Genomic DNA, 22,741 nt, shown 5'->3' with positions numbered 1-22,741 from the left:
GGTCCAAGGAGCAAGGCCTGGTCCTATTCAGTGATGCTGTGTTCTTTGCCCACAGAGACTGTGCTTCCCTATCGTCCTGGTACCTTTCGTTGGGAGTTCCATCATTCTCCCATACACACACAGCTCTGCTCCACCATTTTCCCTTCCAATTTTGGAAGTCTACTTTTTTTTTTTTTTAAAAAAAAAACTATTTACTTAACATCCCAGCTGATGTTTCCCCTTCTTCCTCTCCTTCCAGTGTCTTCCCATGCCTCCTCTGTTCCCACCCCCAATCCACTCCTCCATTTCTGTTGGGAAATGGGAGGTTTCCCATGGATATCAACAAAACTTTACATATCAAGTTACAGTGAGACTAAGCAATTCCCCATGCATTAAGGCTGGGCAAGCTATCCATTATGAGGAGTAGGGCCCAAAAGCCAGTAAGAGTCAGAAATAGCTCCTATTCCCACTGTAAGGAGTCCCACAAGAGGACCAAACTACACAACTGAAACATATATGCAGAGTACCTAGGTCAGTCCCATGCAGGCTCCCTGGTTGTCAGTTTAGTCTCTGTGAGCCCCCATGAGCCCAGGTTAGTTGAGTCTGTGGGTTTTCTTGTGGTGTCCTTGACCCCATTGGCTCCTGCAGTCCTTTCTTCTGCATGACCTCCCAAGTTCCACCTAATGTTTGGCTGTAGGTCTCTGCATCTGCTCCCATCAGTTATGGGTGAAACTTCTCTGATGACAATTGGGATAGGTATCACTCTATGAGTCTAACAGAACATTGTTAGGCATTATTACATTGATATTTTTATCCAATTAAAAAACTGGGGTACAGAGCTAAACAGGGAATTCTCAACAAAAGAATCTCAAGTGGTTGAGAAACACTTAAAGAAAGGTTCAATGTCCTTAGCCATCAGGGAAATGCAAATCAAAATGACTCTTGAGATTCTATCTTATACCTGTAAGAAAGGCTGAGATCAAAAACATAAGTGATAGCTCATTCTGGAAAGGATGTGGAGCAAGGAAAACCCTCCTTCATTACTGCGGGAGTACAAACATGTACAGTCACTTTAAAAATTACTATGGCGGTTTCTCAGAAAACACCTGAAAACTATAGAACAACAACAACAAAAAAAAGCAAACTCACCCAGGAGGACTAGATGGCAGGAAATAATCAAATTGAGAACTGAAATCAACAAAATAGAAACAAATGAAACAATACAAAAAATCAATGAGACAAAAAGTTGGTTCTTCAAGAAAATCAACAAAATAGACAAAACTTTATCTAAACTAACCAAAAGGCAAAGAGAGAATATCCAATTAATAAAATCAGAAATGAAAAGGGGGATATAACAACAAACACAGAGGAAATCCAGAGAATTATCAGGTCGTATTTCAAAATCTGTACTCCACACAATTGGAAAACTAAAATGAAATGGACAATTTTCTGGATAAATATCACTTACCAAAATTAAATCAAAACCAGATAAGCAAATTAAATAAACTTATAACTGCCAAAGAAATAGAAACAGTCATCAAAATCTCCCAACCAAAAAAACCCCACAAACAACAAAAAAACAACAACTCCAGGGCCAGATTGTTTCAGTGTGGAATTCTACAAGATTTTCAAAGAACTAATACCAATACTCTTCAAATTGTTCCACACAATAGAAACAGAAGAAACATTGCCAAATGTTTTTTATGAGGGTACAATTACCCTGATACCCAAACCACACAAAGACATTACTCAGAAAGAGAATTACAGGTCAACCTCATGAACATTGATACAAAATTAGTCAATAGAATACTAGCAAACTGAATCCAAGAACATGTCAGAGCCATCATTCACCATGATCAAGTTGGCTTCATCCCAGAGATGCAGGAAAGGTTCAACATATGAAAATCTGTCAATGTAATCTACCATATACACAAACTGAAAAATAAAAACCACATGATCATTTTATTAGAGGCTGAAAAAGCCTTCAACAAAGTACATCTCTTTCGGATAAAGGTTTTGGAGAAAGCAAGGATACAAGGAGCATACCTAAACATGATAAAGGCAATATACAGCAAGCTAACAGACAACATCAAACTAAATGGAAAGAAACTAAAAGTGATCCCACTGAAATCAAGAACAAGACAATGTTGTTCACTCTCTCCATATTTATTCAATATAGTTCTTGAGGTTCTAGCTAGAACAATAAGACAACAAAAGGAGATCAAGAGGATACAAATCAGAAAAGAAGAAGTCTCACTATTTGCTAAAGATGTAATATTTTACATAATTTTCCCCAAAAATTCTACCAAGGAACTTCTACAACTCATAAACACCTTCTGTAATGTAGCAGGATACAAGATTAACTTGGAAAAATCAGTATCCCTGTTGACAGAGGTTTCTGTCCTGCCCAGTTCTGCAAGAATTCAGTCCCAAAGAAATACACAGAGGTCTATATTAATTATAAACTGGTTGGCCTATTAGCTCAGGCTTCTTATTAACTAATTCTTACACCTTACATTAACTTATAATTCTTGTCTGTTAGTCATGTGGCTTGGTACCTTTATCAGTGAGGTATTCTTATCTTGCTTCCTCTGCATCTGAGTGCAGACTGCAGACTGAGCCTTTCTTCTTCCCAGAATTCTCTTGTTCTGATTGCCCCACCTGCTGGCTACTGGCCAATCAGCAATTTATTAATTCAAGTGACAAATCTTTACAGGGTACAAGACCATTGTCCCACAGCACTCCCACCTTTTTTTTTTAAAAAAAAAAAACAAGAACTATGAATCTAATCTCCTTTGCTTAGTTTTCTTCCTGATCATTATCTAAAACAGCTTGTGGCCAACACTCTAAGCAAAGATAAACATACATAATCCAGTTTTTGGGAATGTGGGCATAGTTTTCTAGGATGCTTCCTGCTGATTGGGGTGCTGGTAGTTTTATGGGGACCTAAAGAAAACAAATGGTACCAATGTGGACAACTGCATCTACATAAAACCTGAGAGAACTTGGGAAGTAATCCTAGACACAAAAGAAGAGTGTTAAGCACAGCTTCTTGGTAGCAGCATTTTCTTGGGTGGGTTCTGTTTGCCAGAGGCAAGCACATCTCATTCAAGAGAGGCTTCTTGACTCAGCTTTAGCTGCAAAAACCTTGCAGCTCTAAGAGGCTCCACCACCAAACACTTAAGTGGTGTTTATGAATAGCTGACAGCATGCTTCTTGGTGGTGGCAGGACCTTAAAACTCCATAGAGTTGTGGCAATAAACCCGGCTCCTGGCAGTACCTCTGCCATAATGCTAGACTCTCAGAAAGCTAAGGAATGGGGCGGACCCAGCCATCAAAGCCACAACTTTAATCCTAGCCATATTGTTTAGCAAATTAAAGACTCATGTGGTAAGAAAAAGAGAGATAATACAGTAAAGATAGATTCAGATGAATAAAAACCTCTAGTTTTTATTACAGTGTGTTTAAAAATATAAGTAGGCTTGTGAGAGAAAAGTAAAAGGACAAAGTCCTTAAAAAGAGAGAGAGAGTAGTTGGGTGTGGTGGCACACACCTTTAATCCCAGCACTTGGGAGACAGAGGCAAGCAGATCTCTGTGAGTTCAAGGACAGCCTGGTCTACAGCCTGAGTTCCAGGACAGCCAAAGATACACAGAGAACCCTGTTGAAATAGGAGCAGCGGCGCTGTGTCCCCGGCACCCGGCCACCCACATGGCTAGCTTATGCCCTGAAATAATTACACGGAAACTGTATTCTTTTAAACACTGCTTGGCCCATTATATCTAGCCTTTTCTCGGCTAACTCTCCCACCTGAACTAGCCCATTTCCAAAAATCTGTGTAGCCCATGAGGTGGCTTACCAGGAAAGATCTTAACTTACATCTGTCTGGAGTGGGAGAATCATGGCGACTCACTGACTCAGCTTCTTTCTCCCAGCATTCTGTTCTGTTTATTCCGCCTATCTAAATTCTACCCTATCAGAGGCCAAGCAGTTTCTTTATTACTTAACCAATGAAACAACAGATAGAAAGATGACCCTCCTCCATCAGAACCCCTGTCTTAAAAAAACAAAAATTAAAAATAAAAATAAAAGAAATAGAGTTTAAAATAAAGCCACATAAAGGTGGAAAATACAGAGAATCTGGATACTGTACGTTATTGTGTTGTCTTTTAATTGTTTGACAGCTCAGGAAGGAGCAACAGCTGCTAAAAGACATTTGATTATAAATGCTGCTGGATTAATCCAACCTATATATTTTGAAAATGCCTTGACTTCAAAATTTAAGTCAAAATGTATATTACTTTGGAGAAAAGGTTTTTCTTTTGTTTCCACAGGAAATGAAAGGCTGTGGATTCATTCTGGGTTAAGAAAAATCAGGTTTGACCAAACCCTGAGAAATCTCCAATAGGATCAGATGGCCCAGATGTCTAAGTTCTACATCCAGAACAGCCTCAAGACTGCTTGCTGGCTGAGATGATCAAGCCTCACAGAATATTTCAGTCAGGACTTGAGCAAATTCTAAATTTTCCTTAGGCCCCATATTATCAGTGCCTCCAATGAGCAAGAAGTAACCTAGAAAACTATGCCCACATTCCCCCAAAATGGAATATGGATGTTTATCTTTGTTTAGAATGTCAGTTACATAGCCTTCCTTTACACAGATGATAAATTGGTTGAGAAAAAAATCAGAGAAATATCACCCTTCACAATAGCCACATGTAGCATAAAATATCTGGGAATAACTCTAACAAGTGGAAGATCTGTATGACAAGAACTTTAAATCTTTGAAGAATGAGATTGAAGAAGGCACCAGAATATGGAAAGATCTACCATGCTCTTGGGTAGGTAGAATTAACATAATAAAAAATGACAATCTTACCAAAAGCAATCTACAGATTCAATGCAATACCCATCAAAATCCCAGCAAAATTCTTCACAGACGTTGAAAGAATAATACTCAACTTCATATAGAAAAACAAACAAACAAAAACAGGATAATCAAAACAATCCTGTACAATAAAAGAATTTCTAGAGGCATCACAATCCCTGACTTCAAACTCTACTACAAAGCTACAGTACTGAAAACAGCCTGGTATTGGCATAAAAACAGACAAGAGGACCAATGGAACCAAATCGAAGACACAGATATTAATCCAAACACTTGATTTTTGACAAAGAAGCTAAAATTATACAATGTAAAAAAGAAGCATATTCAACAAACTGTGCTGGCATAACTGGATGTCAACATGTAGAAGAAGGAAAATAGGTCCATATCTATCACCATGCACAAAACTCAAGTCCAAATGGACCAAAGACCTCAACATAAAATCAACCACGCTGAACCTCATAGAAGAGAAAGTGAGAAGTACTTGAATGTATTGGCCCAGGAGACCACTTCCTAAATATAACCCCAGTAGCACAGACACTGAGAGAAACAATTAATAAATGGGATCTCCTGAAACTGAAAAGCTTCTGTAAAGCAAAGGACATGGTCAACAAGACAAAACGACAGCCTACAGAATGGGAAAAGATCTTCACCAACCCCACATCAGACAGAGGGCTGATCTCCAAAATATACAAAGAACTCAAGAAACTGAAAAAGCAAAGGATTTGGTTTCAGAAGCAAACTGTAGCCTGTGTGGGCCAGGAAGTATTCCAAGAAAGGTTACTGGTGTGCACTGCAGCAAATGACCCTGTCCCCACAGCTGCTTCTTTCTTTGCCATGTGGAATCCCTTTTGACTTCAGGCTCTATCCTTTGGGCTACTGGTGTTAAGTTAGGAGACTCCCTAGGTCCCTGGCAGGTGGCTGGAATGTGGGTGACCATGATCGAAAGAGTGTGTTGGTGTAAATTGGTTTCCGGGGTGGTTTTATTCTGTGTGGGACATAGTACTCTCTGATGGAATAGGTTGATCTGGCTTTCCCGGGAGCCTCAGATGTCCTAACCATTTTGTGGTTGTTTTTATGTTTGAAATTAAAGTATGTTTTTCTAAGTTAGACTAGTTTCTGCCTTAAAACAGTTGTTAAAGTCAGGATTAAACGTAATAAGAAAGTAATAAAATTAAAGACAGTCTTTCAGTGCTAAAGTAGACTCATTTTGCTTTTTCCAAGATTTTTTTAAAATTAAATATATTTTTAAAATATTTACTTAGTGGCAGGCAGCGTGCTGCAGTGTCTCTGTGGAGATCAGAGGGAGCTTAAAGATGCACTACTACTGTGGGGATCTGGTGCTTGAACTCAGATTCTTAGGCTTGGCAGCCCGAGCTTTGCCCACTGAGCCATCTCACTGTACCTTCTTCCAAGATCAAATGATAGAACTGTACATATCATCTTTAAAATCAAGCCCATAGGATGTACTCACTCATAATTGGTTTCTAGCCATAAATAAAGGACATTGAGCCTATAATTCGTGATCCTAGAGAAGCTAAATAAGAAGGCGAACCCAAAGAAAAACATATAGTCACCCTTCTGGATATTAGCCTTCATCAGGCGATGAAAGGAGACAGAGACAGAGTCCCACATTGGAGCACAAGACTGAAATCCCAAGGTCCAAATCAGGAGCAGAAGGAGAGAGAGCACGAGCAAGGAACTCAGGACCGCGAGGGGTACACCCACACACTGAGACAATGGGGATGTTCTATCGGGAACTCACCAAGGCCAGCTGGCCTGGGTCTGAAAAAGCATGGGATAAAACCGGACTCGCTGAACATAGCGGACAATGATACTGAGAACTCAAGAACAATGGCAATGGGTTTCGATCCTACTGCACGTACTGGCTTTGGCTCTTTGGATGTTCACCGTACTAGACCCCGAAGGAGGTGGGAGGTCCTTGGACTCCCCACAGGGCAGGGAACTCTGATTGCTCTTCCGGCTGATGAGAGAGGGGGAGTTGATTGGGGGAGGGGGAGGGAAATGGGAGGCGATGATGGGGAGGAGACAGAAATCTTTAATAAATAAATAATAATAATTTAAAAAATCAAGCCCATAGGTAATGCTTTTAAACACAACAGAAGTCATGACCAAGACGTATCTAGATCCTTAAATTTTATAAAATTGCATCATATTTCTTAAGGCCACTAGCATTTAAAGAAACTCCCCACAAATTTGTCTATTTTCTGATTACACTGATGTCCTATCACTGTGTCTGAAAAGCCAGGTTGTAATTTTGAGGACACCATGGACGAAAAGAAAGAAAAAAAACTACCACTAGTAACAGATGTGAAATTACATTAGATAAATACAATCATTAGTTTCAGTCTCACCCTGGTTAATTTGTTTGTGGAAATGTGCAACCCATTATTCATTAGGTAATTTTTCACACATTGATTAGAAAGCCATGTCGAATTGAGACCCTGCACATTGGGGCTTACCTAGCTTACCAAGAAGTATACCAGTTACAATAGTGGAAATGGGGACAAAATGTTTATCTTGGGCTGATTTTGTGCCAATAAATAAAGTAAATCAATAGCCAGCGAAGTGTGAACAACATTTCTCTGCTGTATAATACGGTTTTGGGGCCAATTTGACATGCTACAAGGGGGAACATGGGTCCTAGGCAGAAAGGTGATAAAAGCGAGTCACGCCGGTAACCATTATTGAAGTCCTATATTCTTCTATACTTCGGCAGCTTTAAGTTGTGAAGAATAATGCACATAAAATTATAAAAAAATATCGAGGCAACTCCCCCATATTTATAAACACTCCTTCTCCTAGCTGAACTTGATTTTATTGGTCATGCGCTCTATACCTGTGACAAATCTTTTCTATTCCCAATTTGATCTAATTTAGTACACAAATCCAAATATCTTTAAGCCATTTAGAGTAAATAAAGTGCGAACACCTTACATTTCAAATAGATTTATTAGCACTCCCTAGGACTTCATCTGAATCTTGCTTTACCACATCAGATAGCAACAAAAGCAAACAAACAAAAACAAAACAAAACTTTTTCTTTCGGGTGTGAGGGAAGCCTCAAGGAAAACCCTCCATTTCCAGGTGTGCCATCTTTCTTACTGAAACAGAGGAGGGGTCTGCTGTATCTAAGCTCATGAATCCTTTCGTATCACTAGAGGGGAGCCATGATTTAATTGTGTTAATAAGGTCCATCTCCTTGTGCTGTAGGACCTCTGATGTTGTCTTCTAAATTCCAGTGAGAACAGCGCCTTTTCCTGAATTAATACTGGCTCTGCCCAAGTCGCGAGTGGTTAACACAAGCAGTTTCCTCCGACGAGCAGACAGTGAAGGGCTGTGCAGGTCACCATAGAAAGGAAACGCTGGGACTGTTTGTGTCCTAACAGGTTGTTCTGGTCTTCTTGGTTCACAATCACAGCTGGGAAACCTGCAGCTTCAGGGGTCACATGGCTCCTGGTATCACAGAAGCAGCATTTGCTTCCCAAGAATGTTACTTCCTTGATATGTCTGTGTACTGTTATTAGAATTTTTAAAAAGTCATGAACCATCAATTTTTTTAAAATAATATATGCCGACATGTAGACTATCTGTTTTCAGTGGCACAATTAGTGTGGAAAGTCCTGCGCATTGTCTGTGTATCTAGATATTGAGACACCCCCTCCTTTTTAAAAAATTCAAACAAGGTTTCAGTTGAGCATGGATTAGTGTTTAAAATCTAGAATCCAGCAAATATGTACTATATCATGAATAATATAAAGATCTGTTACTTCTAATTTCCCACTTGGCTACATATCAGCAGAAGTCTAAGTACTTAGAAGATGGAGTAAGTGTCAGACTGAGCATCCGGCAGTGGGCGAGGTGAAACAAGGGTTAGACATGGAGTCATATACGTATCCTTGGTCTTGGTCTGCCCCTGAGTCCTGTGGCCTTACATAAATGGTATATGATACATATAAATCAAACACTTACCAATAATATAAAGACCTTTATTTCCTGGTTCAAGTAAGAGGGCCCGACGTCCAACATACCTGCATTTGAGATCAGAACCTACAGTGTGGGTGAAGACAACTGACTCGGGTCTTCTTTGACCCCAACACGTACTTCCGGCATGTGTACAGAAGCGTATGCATCTAAATGAGAGAGCACATATATGTGCATGCACAAAAACATGCAAATAAGTGAATACAAAAAAATTTAAAGGCAGCTTATTTTCAAACAATTTTTGATATGCATATAATTTTACCACTTATTAAAGACAAAAATATTTATGTAAATAAAATGAATGTGCTTTGTTTTTCTTACCAAATGAATGAAATCTTTGCCACAGCTTTCTTCACTTAGGGATTGCTCTAACTGGGGCAACAGTGAAGACAAACACACATCCTCAGCTGGCATCAGGGGGGCGATGCTCTCAGGGGAGGAGATGCTTCAATAACTCAGAAACATCAGATTTGCATTTATTACAGTAGCAGAAGCGAGGAGGAGGTGGGTTAGGTGTGCCGTGTGTGAAGGGAGCAGTCCCTGGTTGCAGTCAGCCAGGAGGAGGATGCTGCTTGCTTCTGCAAACACTGGGAGGGCCTTGCTGTTTCCATGAGTCTGAGGCACTGGGGTCCTTTCATGGCCATGTTCATGTCGGTAGCATGCGTTCACTCAGGACTTCTCCTGCCCCCCACAAATCCTGGTTGAACGTTTGATGCTTCATCTTCAATGGCTTCCAGGACTGATTGTGCTGAGAATGTCGCTGCCTAAATATGTTATTACAAATAGCTGTATCATACCCACTAAATAACTTTTACTATGGTTCTTTTAATTATTGCTCTGTCACTGGACACAATCAAAGTTATAGTCATACCTTTCTATGGCCTTGTTAACCTGTAACCCCCCTGCCTTAGCCTCCCAAGTGCTGGGATTATATGTATGTGCCACCATGCCCTTCTTCATAGTTCAATTGATCCCTTTTTCCCACTTTTTCTTTTTTCCCCTTTTTTTACATGACAACCACAGTTCCCCTCCCTCCTCTCCTCCCACTCCCAGCTACCCCCTCCCCATCTGCCCACTATTTCTCTGTCTCAGAAAGGGGCAGGCCTCCTGTGGGCTTGAACATAGATAGTATGGCACATCAAATCAAGGTAGGACTGCATTCTCCCCTCCCCCACCCACCACATAAATATGCTGATATTTCATTTGTATTTTAATAAACAAAGTTTGCCTGAAGATCAGAATGCAAAATAGCCACTCTAGTCAGCCATGCAGGCCAGGCAGTGGTGGCACACACCTTTAATCCCAGCAGCTACATTAGTTAGCAATAGAGGCCAGGTGCACGCCTTTAATCCCATCACTAGAGACGAATATAAAACCAAATGAGACAGGAACTCACCATGTTTTCGGTCTGGAGATTTCATAGAGGTTAGAACTCTCTAGTGGCTTTGCTGCTTTGCTTTTCTGATCTTCAGGGTGAACCCCAATATCTGTCTCTGGGTTTTTATTGTTTGTGCTACATATAAAGTCCGGGCATGGTAATCCAGCATGGGAAACAGGTTCCTAAAAGCTAACTAAGTACCAGGGACAGGCCCTGTTCTCACTGCTAGGAGCCTTATGAGCATACCAAGCTACATTACTGTCACACACATGCAGAGGGCCTAGCTCGTTTCCATGCAGACTTCCTAACTGTTGGTCCAGAGTCCATGTGCTCCCATGGGTTCAGGCCAGCTGTCTCTGTGGGTTCCTCATGACCTTGACTGCCCTGAGTCATACAATCCCTCCTCCGTTTCTTCAGGAGGACTCCAGAGCGTGGCCCAGTGCTTGCCTGTGGACCTCTGCATCAGCTTACTTTAGTTACTGGATGAAGGCTCTCTGACGACAATAAGGGTACTCACAGGAGATAACCAGTCAAGTACCCTCTCTACTATTGCTAGGGGTCTTAGCTAGGGTCATCCTTGTGAATACCTGCGAGTTTCCCTGGCACCAGGTTTCTCCCTAGCCCTCTGTCCTGCCCCCAAACCGCCTCCTGCACCCAACCCACCTAACCTGCTCCCTCAAATTCCCATTCTCTCACCACCACGCCCCTGTTTACCCAGGGATCTCTTCTACTTCCCCTTCTCAGGGAAATCCAAGCATCTATCTTTGGGCTCTCCTTGTTATCTAGCCTTCCTGGGCCTGTGGATTGTAGGTTTGTTATCCTGTGCATGACTCCTAAGATCCACTTATGTGGACCCTCTTCCACTCTGTCTCCCACAGACTGCTGGTCTATGGACTTTGTCAGCACACACCATGTGTCAAGGTAGTGTCGTTATGCTTCAAACCCTCCCAAGGATTTAACCAGCCTTAGCTTCTGGTGTGTACTCTGTCTGCCTGGGACACTTTTTTCCCCTGACATCTGCATCATTTATTCTATTGCTTCCTTCAGCTGTCTGCTTAAAGGACACTCCCCCTAACAGTACTTCCAAGCATCCTACCAAAGCAGCATCCTTCTAGCATCCTCTGCCCAGAGTTTCTTCTTTCTAATACTAATCCCGTTGCTATCCAATACACTAAGCATTTATTTGTTTTTATCTATTATTGGCACTTAAATTCTCTGAGAGCAGAACTTCGTTGCTTTTGTTTGTTCTAAGGTAGCATCCAAAGCTCTGCCTGGTTGGTAGATCAATGGCAGATGGGAAAGTATTCGCTGAGTGACTTGTGATTTTAGTCACTAATTTCCTATTGAAAATGTGGATGAGAAACCTTACTGTTTGCCATTTGGAAGAATACAGCGGCTAGTCTTTTCAGATGGAATGCATGGTGTGGGGAAACATGTTGGAAAAGCATCAATATATAGCTAGCTTACCTTGAAAAAGAAAGAAATAATGATTTGGAAGTAGGGGAGATGAGAATGGAGAGGGTAAGGACCGATGTGGAAAGAGGTTCAGACTTGGATTGGGGCGCCGACAGAAAGTGAGCACGCAGAAACAACAGATCCTTAAATAACAGCTGTGTTTGTATTTAAACTGTGCTGCAATGTAAATCCCCCCTCATTCCCTTCATGGTTCAGCTGTCTATGTAATTTGTGACATTTCTTATTGATTATTATTTGATATTGATTATGATATTGATATGATGATTGATACTGATATAATTATTATTTGGTAGTTGTTGTTTATATTTCTGATATTTTCTAATTTAATTCCCCTTTGGAAAGAGAATGTACTTTGTATTATTTCTGTCCTGTTAAGCCTATTGAAGCTTGTTTTATGACTTAGCATACTGTATACCCTGGAGAATTTTTCACTTGAGAGGACTGTGTCTTCAGTTTCCACTGGGTGGAGTTATCTCTTAGGTCTGCTTCCTTCACAATATTGTCGCAGCTGTTCATTGTTGACATTCTATCTAGTTCAACAGTCTTATTTTATAGTCTTCAACTGTAATATTTATATTTATTTACTACAGCTCAGACTCCAAGCTCATATCCTCTTGCTTCAGCCTGTCAATAGCTGGGACCACAGTTGTGCACCACGGAACCCGGCTGGTGCTCTTCTGGTTAGCGCCATATATGTTCACAACTATTCCATTTTCTTGACACAGTTACTCTTTTAGTACTACGTGTTGAAATAGGAGCGGCGGGGCTGTGGCCCGCCACCCAGCTGCCCGCACGGCTAGCTTTATAACCGAAATAATTACACGGAAACTGTATTCTTTTAAACACTGCCTGGCCAATTATTGGCTAGCTCTTACATATCGATCTAACCCATTTCTAATATCCCTGTAACACCACGAGGTGTTTTACCAGGGAAGATCTTAACCTGCGTCTGTGTCCGGTAGGAGAATCATGGCGACTCCTTGACTCAGCTTCTTTCTCCCAGCATTCTGTTCTGTTTACTCCGCCTACCTAATTTTATGTCCTATCAAAGGGCCAAGGCAGTCTCTTTATTTAACCAATGAAATTAACACAAAACAGAAGACTCTCCCCATCAACTATGAATACTATTCTTAATGTCTAGTAAGTTCTTGTTTTAGGTATTATTAAAATCGTTCTAACTTTTAATTGATGCTTGCATATTTATTTTTAATCTTTTTGAGTGTGTTTGTGTGTTTTTAGATGTATGTATAAGTGCTGATATTTGTGTTGAGGACAAAGAACAACCTCAGATGTCATTTATCCACATTTAATTTCTGAAGCTGGGTTGCTTACTGGCTTGGAACTCAACAGGTAGGACAGACCAGGAGGTCAGAGTGTCCTAGGCATATACCTGTCCTGCCTTCCCCATACTGAGGTTATTCTACCAAACCTGTTTGTTTTCTCATGTGTTCTGAAGATTGGCGCAGGTGCGTGTGTTTGCAAAAATGAGCACTCTATGAACTCAACCATTTCCTCAACCCTTTTCCATCTCCCTGTTCCTATCTCTCACCTTGTACAAAACTCAACTCTAAGTGAGAGACTTTTAATCTTCTTTCAATTTGTTTGTCTTTGAATCTAGTAAGATTTGAAATAAATTTCTTCTGTGTGTATGGTGTAAGCGTGCGCTTGCGTGCGTGCGTGCGTGTGTGCGTGCGTGCGTGCGTGCGTGTGTGTGTGTGTGTGTGTGTGTGTGTGTGACTCGGGTATTTGTAGAGGCCAGAGAAAATCCTCGGGGTCTGCTCAATTTCTCTCCATCTGAAACAGATTCTCTTACTGATCTTGGAGCACACTGCTTTTCACGGAGCTGTTTGGCCAGAATTCTTTCTGTCTCCACTCTGCACAAAGCAGGGTTGGGGTCTGAGCTTAGATCTCTCATGCTTGCTATAGAGTAAATGCATTCCCATTCAGAATTACAGGGCTAATCTTAAAATTTAAGAAAAATCTTAAACTTAGTCAAGCGGTGGTGGCACACGCCTTTAATCCCAGCACTTGGGAGGCAGAGGCAGGAGGATCTCTATGAGTTTGAGGCCAGTATGGTCTGCAAGAGCTAGTTCCAGGACAGGCTCCCAAGCTACAGAGAAACCCTGCCTCAAAAACCTAAAAAAAAAAAAATCTTAAATTTTATGTGAGAACTGAAAAGACCAAGGATAGCCAAAGCAATCCCGAACAAAAGGAATCTGGGGATAAGGTTATACTGTACCTGATTTCAGTTATACTACATGGCCAAAGTAATGAAACCAGCATAGTACTCTGTCAAAATAGACACACAGATCAGTGGAATATAATACAGGACCCAGATATATGATCGTGCAACTATAACTGCCTGGTTTTGGGGAAAGACACCAAAATGTATATTGGAACAAAGAGCATCCTTACACACAATGCTAGGAAAAATGGCTATCAACATGCAGAAGAATAAATTCCCATCTCTGTTCAAAATTCATCTCCAAGTAGAGCAAAGACCTTAATGTAAGGTCCAATACCTTAAAAATGCTGGAGGGAAATTGAGAGCATGTGTCAGCACATAGTCACAGGTAAAGACTTTCTGAATAGGATTCCATATACCATGAGAAATAACACCAGCAGCTGGCAAAGTAGAGCGCACGAAATTAAGAAGCTAACTGTCGACTAAGAAAAAAACGCAGCCTACAGAATGGGGAAAAGTCTTTTCCAGCTATACATCTCACAGAGGATTGATGCCTGGAATATATAAAATATATCAACTAAAAACTAAACACTAAGGAAAAAAGTTAAGCATGGACTATAGAACTAAGAATAAAGTTTCCAAAAGAAGAAGCAGGAATGGCTAGGAAACATTTAAATTGTTGGCCTAGTGTACTTAGCCACTAGGGAAAATATATAGGAAAACCATGTTAAGATTCCGTCTCTTCAACTGGCCTTCGCAGTAAAAAGAAAGTGATTAATTTTGGCTGCACACATAGTTATACACACTCAACAGGAAGAGATCTCAATCTCCAGACATTAGGCTTAAATCTATAGGAAGTTATTTATGAAACTGTTTCTCACTGTGCTGGCTAAATTTATGTCAACTTGACACAGGCTAGAGTCATCTGAGAGGAGGGAGCTCGAACTGAGAAAATACTTGCAAGAGATCAGGCTGTAGGTAAACCGGTGAAACATTTTCTCAATTAGTGATTGATGTGGGAGGGTGCAGCCCATTGTGGGTGGTGCCACCTCTGGGTTGGTGGTTCTGGGTGCCATAGGAAAGCAGGCTGATCAAGTCAGTAAGCAACAATCCTTCATGTCCTCTTCATCAGCTCCTGCCTCCAGGTTTTGTCCTGTATGAGTTCTTGCCCTGACTATCCTTGATGAACTGTGGTGTGGTAAGTAAATCCATTCCTCCCCAGTTGCTTTCGGTCAAGTTGTTTCATCACAGAAATAGAAACCATATCAGATGTAATGATTTTCTTCAGCTGCAATATGGCAGATCAGTCACTACTTCAATTACATAACAGCGGCCATGGCCACCTCTTTCAGAGGGAGGAGATGATGACATCAGGAAGCAGAAACTGGCGAGGTAGTTTGGAGTAAGAAGATGTGAAAGGAAAGGGTCCAGTTGCTTTCTTCTCTAAAAGTCAGAGATGCCCTTGAACCTCTTGGGCAACTTGTTGCCAGAAGTGTTTGGGTGCTCTTGTCGATGATCTAATTCCTAAATTACTTTGGGGTTAGCTCTAAAGATAGGAGGGATGTTAGAGTGGTAATGAAGGCCATCAAGGGAAAGCTTCAGGTCAAGAGAATAGGATCTCTGACTGGGTAGAGACCTAACAGTTAAGCTAATCAATCACTTGACCAAAGGGCCATACCTCGGAAGGTGGGCTCACCTTCAGCTGTGTTAAAGAGATACACCGAATATTCTTTATTCCTTTAATGAGATACTCTACTTTTTGTCTCCCAGAATTCCTGTCCTGTAGCACAGGCAGTCTTGTGATCTAAGCTAGCATGAGGCTGAGCTGTGTCTAGCCATCTTTCTGAGTTCTTCTTTTAGGGTGCTGGCCAGATCTAAGCAGCTTTCTCTGATAAAGAAGCCAAAGGGGCCTCTTATTCTTTCCTGAACCCCCACTCCCCACCATGTGGCTGCTTCCTGCCATATGGTGGACTTCTGTGTAGGTGACTTAAACTGCATGGCTCTTGAATTCTCTCCATTCTCCTCCTCTGGACAGGTGCAGAAATTTACAGCTTTCCCAGCCCCCTCCCCGGGTGGGGTGTCTTTGAAAGGCTAACAAAATTATTTTTAAGTTCAAAAGTTTTCATTTTACCCCAGTCAGGATGTCTGTGAACAAGAATACCAGTAACAACAAATGCTGGCATAGGTGTAGGCAAAAGGGTGTGGCCCCTATACCCTGTCGGAGGGAATGTAAACCAATGCATCCACTCTAAAGATAAGTCTGGAGGGTTCTCAAAAAGCTCAAAATAAAATTACTACATTGAACCAGCTGTCCCACTCCTAAGCATGTACCGCAAGGGCTCAAGGACAGAGATACATGCCCACTAGTGTTCACTGCTACCCTACTCACAACAGTTAGGAAAAAGCCTAGATGCCCAATATCTGATGAATGCAAAATAAAGATCTATATACACCGTGGAACATTACCCAGCCATAGAGAAAAGTGAAATTATGAAATTTGAAGAAAATGGATGGAACTGAAAAAAAAAATCATTCTAAGGAAGGTAACCCAGGCCCCAAAGAACAAATGACACACTTCTGCTCTCATATGAGGATCCTAGAATCAAAACATTAGTAGCTGTACAAGTCAGGAAGCAAGGAAGGGATTGGGGATAGTAGAGTATTGATAAAAAGAAAGAATAAGAGAGGTGATACTGTGAGTGGGAAGATTTAGTCGGGGAGGAAGGCAGGAGGATTGGAGAGAAGAAGGTGGGGAGTTGGAGCAGGATTAACAGGGTTATAAGAAGTAGAAAGAAATCATTTGGAAAGTTAGATCCACCCACCTATGCAATGGCATTTTGACTGTTGGGATGAGTGGGGATAAGCAACTGCCTTCTGAATGGATTCAAGACCCATGCAGGTCGGCGGTAGGGACGCCATTGCCTGGTATTGTCAGCCTGGGGAGCAACCCAGGCACAGAAAAGTAGTAGGCTCTTGCAGGGGATTTATCTCTGATGACTGAACTAATCACAGCAGAAGATTGCCTTCTAAATACTTACATTTGTACTCAGACAAAAGTGGCACCTAACCTTAATCAGAGGAGCCCTCCTGACGATGTGGTGGCAAATGCAGAGGCTCACAACTGTCCAAGACAGAGAAGATGAGTAACAGATGTGGGCCCAGCCTTAAGCAAGTCACTTAGCCATGCACTCTAAGGTTCAGGGAATACTGTGGAAGAGGGACTAGGAAGTATTTAAGAGCCAGAAGGTAGAGTGAAGGATTATAAAACAGCATCCCCTAGACCAGATGTGACTATATCATTAGCTCCCATTGACTGTCGTTACTTGAACTGGACCCACCCAAGACCAGTGCTGTCAAGAGTCGGTCAAGGAAAGGTGAAGGGCTCACAGTGACCTAGCCTTTCTTATTGACTGTGGGTAGATTCTGGAAGGAGGACATTGCTGTCTTTAGCTGTATTCCACTGAGCCTCCACGGTTCAGTCAAAACAGCTGCAAACCCCAGTCACCCAGTTGGCCCTGATTCATCTTGGTAGGTCACAAAACAAAACGACCAGACTCAGATGTATGAGAGAGAGTTGTGAGCAATAGCGAGGGTGGACGGGGGTGGCAGGGAGGTAGGAGATTAGAATGGCCTGTGTGCAAAGCATAATATACCTGTGAAATTAAAAAAAAAGTAAGGTAGATTTGCACTTTCTTACTTGTGTGAACTCTTTCTGTGTCAGCGTGAACAAACTGGTTACTCATTTCAGGCAACCCACCAGCGGCAGAAACAAATGACTCCACCCATGTGTAGTTTGGTCAACCTGTGAATTTAGCTGGGGTTTCTTACAGGGGCCATGGTCATCTTATGAGAGGCTACACCACAGAAGAAAAGTTTCTGTCTTAGCAACTGCCTACATATCCTGGGAGTGGGGAGGCCTTGTGAGACACTTCCAGGTCCTCCCTGGCAGACGGTTAATGTCCCAGCTTTGTGCATGGAAAATGGTTTTGAGGCCTGTGATGCGAAAGAAGGGAAATGAGCAAGATGGTATTTAGGGGGGGTTGTGCTGGAAGACGGGCGATGTGTGTATATTAAACACGGGGACAGAGGCCAGAAAAATGATCAAGAAATAGAGGCAAAATGAAAACGTGATTTCAGAAGACTGGAGGGAATGGGACAGAGCACAGATAAAAGATTCCTTTTTTTTTTTTTTTTTTTTTTTTTTTCCTCAAGCAGTCTTTAATGAAAACTGTATGAGACGCCCCTACTCCTGCATCTTCTCAATCGTTTCTTCCTTGTATTTGCCCTTCTCCTTTCCTACTTGTCGAGACTTGGCTTTCCTTTCCAGGATCTTCTTTCGGTCTTTGTCCAGCTTTAGCCTGGTGATCACCACCTTGCTGGGGTGGATGCCCACGTGGACAGTTGTGCCATTAGCCTTTTCCCGCTGCACCCGTTCAATGTAGATGATGTATTTCTTCCTGTATACTTGGACCACTTTGCCAATCTGCTGGCCTTTGTAGTGTCCCCGGACAACCTGAACTTCGTCATCCTTTCGAATGGGCATTGAGCGAACATTGTACTTCTGTCTCAGCTCTTTGGAAAGGGGGGAAGACATGATCTTCCTCCGAATGTGAGAAGGTGCATTGAAATGTCGTTTGCGGTTCTTGCTCCGGTCAGAAGTCACAAATGGATTGAACTTCATTTTGGCAGCTGCGATCCTAAAAGATTCCTTTTAATGAAGGAGAGAATAAGGGTGCCCTATACATGACCAATAGTCATATGTTACCAGTATGCCCTGAGGTTTGTGCAGGGCAGAAGGTTAACCGGAATCCACTATGGTTCACTCTGTGGTTAAAAAGACTGCTTCTAAAAAGGTTTATCTGCATCTGGTATACCTGCCTACCTGCCTGTCAGGGTAGCCCAAATCCCCGGAGAACCACAGACGGGAGCTTTGATGCCCACGATCCTTAAGGTTAGGGATCTTGGAGATAATTGACTTCTGAGGCCCCCTTTTCCTCAGTTGTATCAAAATATGGCAAGAGGCATAACTAACCTTCCACCTTCTCCTCGCCACCATCTACAGATTCCACGGAGAGACGCCAGTGTCTTCAGGGAGATGAATCCAGGTTCCCAGTGTGCTTCTGAAGCATCGTTACACAAAGAAAACCAAGGAGAGCATTTAACACTGAACACTGGGGCGAGCAGACTGCTAATGCTGGTATCAGGGACTATCAAGGGCTTCAAAGACCCAGTACAGTGGACAATTCCTTCGTGACTCATTGCTGTTCCACTGCGCTCTGGTTGGGCCCCCCTTCTAAGGGGTGTGCTCCACTCTGGTGTCTGCTAAGCTTCTGGTATATAATGAAGGAATCTATGACCTACCTGTGCTGCTGAAATTCTTACCCAAAGTATTCGAAATTAAATATAATTAAATATACTTAAATACTAACAGCAGATGATTTGCTTTGTCCTTACACATCCCCTCCATAAATGTGACTTCAAGGGTCATCTGCATTCAAATACATTTTATAGGTTACTAAATTACCTCATGGCGATGTTCTTTTCTGTTTCTGACTATTTCAAATCTGATTTAAGTACCACAACTCATTCTTCTTCTTTTTTTTTTTTAAGACAGTGGTATTTTTTTATTGATTCTTTGGCCATAGCTTATTCTTTAGGTCTTTCAGAAACTGTAAAGATACGTCTTTTATGAGTTAGCATGTCACAATGCTGGTAGCAAGCATGTCCAATATACTATAAGGGACAATATTAGAAATCATCAGATTTTACGGAAGCAAATATGATATATGTATTCAATTCTTATTTAATTTTCTAAACATGTTTTAGGTTATTCTTCTCTTGAACTGTAGTGAAATGTGATTTTTGTATATGAGGTTAAGAAGTATCAACTATATGTATTTATATGCAGAAAAATTATAGCAATATAGGAACCTGGACTTTCCTATTAAAATTGCAACAAAGAGAAAAATACAGGAGTGTATTTTTCAAGGAGGTTTTGAGCTATATGGGAAATTGTATCTTAAGACCTATTGTAGATCCATGTCGCTGTGTGAAAGAGAATAATTAGCGTCTGCACTCTGTCATATCAGACTAAAGGTAATGGGGTGTAGGAAATGGTTCATTAGGCTCCCTCAAGTACTTTTACTGTGTCCATACTATTTATGCCAGCAGAAAAATTCAGTCTTTAAAACCCAGTCAAAGCATTAGCCTTAGATTTTTCAGGATGAGAAATAACACTGAATAAAGTCAATTGAGTAAAGTCCTTTAGAGATGCATATGGAAGCTAACACGGGATTTACTGGCTACATGTCACCTGTGCGATGCTTTCCTCCTCTAGGCTTCTGGACCCTTACCTGAGGAGCAGAGTTTTGAGTGAAGCAAGAGGCAAGATCACAAACCAATGTACTAAACACAGTTAGTGTTCATGTAGAAACCCAACTGAAATGAAACTTTATAGCTGTGTCTTAGTAGGAGCAGAATGAGGAGTAAGAAGGAGAGCAAGCAATAAATGGTTTATTCTGTAGAAGTTTTGCTGTTGTGGGAATTGGGTCAGGTAGCAACACCTGTAATGTTCTTTGATAAACTTGTTCAAATGTTCTGAGTGGTATTGGGCAAAGCATTGGAGAGACAACAGCTTGGGGAGAAGTTCACGCTTGCTCTTTCCTCAATCTCTTTTGCAATTGAGAGTGCAGAGACAAAGCTCGCTAACCTGTAAGGTACATACGGAGTAGAATCTTGGAGGGTTCTGATATTGTGTTGGGATGCTCTTCATATTAAGAGAAACTTAGATTCAGTTCAGTATTGGCGCCTGCTGTGGCTTCTCAAGATCAACTCCCCCACAGCTTTTTTGCAGATTCCATGCTCAGTGTAGGAGGTTAGGGAAAAGCAGTTAAAAAGTCTGTCCTGTTCAGCAAAGGACTTTTCATTATGAATTCTTTGAAGGCAATGACATGTCTAGAGGCTCGGTGGCAGCATGCACAATTGTGAGGAAATGATTTTGCTGGTAAAATTGGAAGGCAAGTAGAGGGACCAGAGCTGGGGACATGACTCTGTGGTAAAGCATTTGCTTGGCATGAGTGAAACTCTAGGTTTGATGCCCAGTGCCACAAAAAGGAGGGTGAGGGGCGAAGAGAGAGGTGAGAAAAGACAGAGAAAATAAAAGGGGACTACTGTATAGGAACTACACTGACCCCATATTAGACACCAATTTGGGACTGGATAGACTTAATAAAAGATGTTCAATGAAAATCATATATTTGGTTACCAAAAATCAATTGTTGACTGGCACTTTAATCAAATACATGCCAAATAACAGCTTGAGGAATTCTCTAATGATATCAACAATCCTGATACTGCTTTGGGCTTAGAGGTGAGTTGTTTGCCTGGCAATGCACAAGGCCCTGTGTTTGATTCCACAGCACCACAAAGAAGAACATAAGAAACTTGGCCCCAATACAAGTATGCATTTTTTTAACTGAAAAACTTAATAGTAGAAATAGTTTTAGCCCCATATTTCTAGTACTTGGATGACTGACTATAATTAAGAGTCTTCTTAAGATTGATCATTTCTCTCCTTACTTGTACCTATGGTAAGAAACTAGAAAGTGGTTAGGTAAAAATCGTGCTTGCAAAATGTCTATAATCACTCAGTACTCTTTATCAGATATTAGGGCTTCCAAAATAACTTACAGGCCTACCATGTGAAGCAAGACAAAACTGGGTAGCTAACATTTTAGGCAACATCTGTCGTTCTTATAACATAGCGACAATCGCCGAGTTCCCTTTTCAAGCGTTTAAAATTGCTGTTAGCCTCATAGCTAGAACAGAAATCTGTGAAAAATAATCAGAGCAGAAGATTTGGAACCAAAAGGCCTTCTCCAAGACTCCGCGTTGCTTCTTTCCAGCTATGTCCCATAAGTTCTGAATTCCTCTCACACTTTTTAAATGGGCAGAGAAAACGTTAAAAGTCCTGGGTGTCACAACGCAAGCGCATTGCTGGTTCTGATGTTGCACAGGTTCCTACTATCAGGGTTAGGGCTGGGGAGGTGGCGCAGCAGACAGACATGCTTGCTGCCCGGAACTTGTGTCCCGTCCTTGGAACCCATGGGGAAGGAAGAGAGCTTCCTTTCGACATTTGTCCTCTGTCCTCCACACAAGCACCTACACCTATGTGCATCCACACACAAATGTGTACTCCACACACCAAAGTGCCCTCAACACATGTGAACACACAAGCACACAGGCAGTTTATAAAGTGAAACTTCTCCCCCCTTTAACCTCCTAGCAGTTTTTCTCGTGTGTCTTTTGGAGTATCAGTATCCATTTCATTTTGTATGTGACCTCCTAGGAAACTCAGTCACTTAATTTTCAGGTCTTCCGTGGTTGCCTACAGAATTATGTATCGGGGAAGCTTAGCATTTTTCCTGTTTATTCAAGCGCTATAAATGCAAATATTAATCCAGTTTTTCCATTGGAAAAGCACTTTTCCCTCTTTTCTTGAGAATTGGGATTTAAACACATTAACAGCAATTAGTACTTGAGCCAAGAATTTGGATTTTGAATAAAACTACACTTGACATTTGCTCCTGGATGAGAGAGTGAAAAATGGTCCATAAAGTTTCTATTAACTTCAAAAGCAGCAACATCTGCTCCAATCCACAAAGCCTCATGGTCCACCGTGGAGGGAGAGATCTCTGCTAGCGTGCATCAGGCCGGCAGAGCAAAGCCTCGGAAGAGAGGACCTTCCACATCCTCCAGTCTCTTCCTCCTTACTCCTCCATCATCTTCCTCTTTTTCCTCCTCTTCTTTTCCTCCCTTAGCCCCTCTTGATGAGT

At 41.5% G+C, this 22,741-nt stretch overlaps 1 protein-coding gene across 1 annotated transcript; it reads right to left on the bottom strand.

Moving 5' to 3' along the window:
• Nucleotides 1-18,085: 18,085 nt before the first annotated feature.
• On the bottom strand, nt 18,086-18,596 carry LOC102001001 (60S ribosomal protein L26-like). The gene has a single exon (XM_005356478.3). It carries the CDS (start codon nt 18,586-18,588, stop codon nt 18,151-18,153), a length of 438 nt encoding a protein of 145 aa, XP_005356535.1. The 5' UTR covers nt 18,589-18,596; the 3' UTR covers nt 18,086-18,150.
• Nucleotides 18,597-22,741: the final 4,145 nt, after the last annotated feature.

The sequence above is a fragment of the Microtus ochrogaster genome, chromosome 19 (genome assembly GCF_000317375.1).
Source record: "Microtus ochrogaster isolate Prairie Vole_2 chromosome 19, MicOch1.0, whole genome shotgun sequence".
Lineage (NCBI taxonomy): Eukaryota > Metazoa > Chordata > Mammalia > Rodentia > Cricetidae > Microtus > Microtus ochrogaster.
This window is presented reverse-complemented; position numbering and strand designations above follow the sequence as displayed.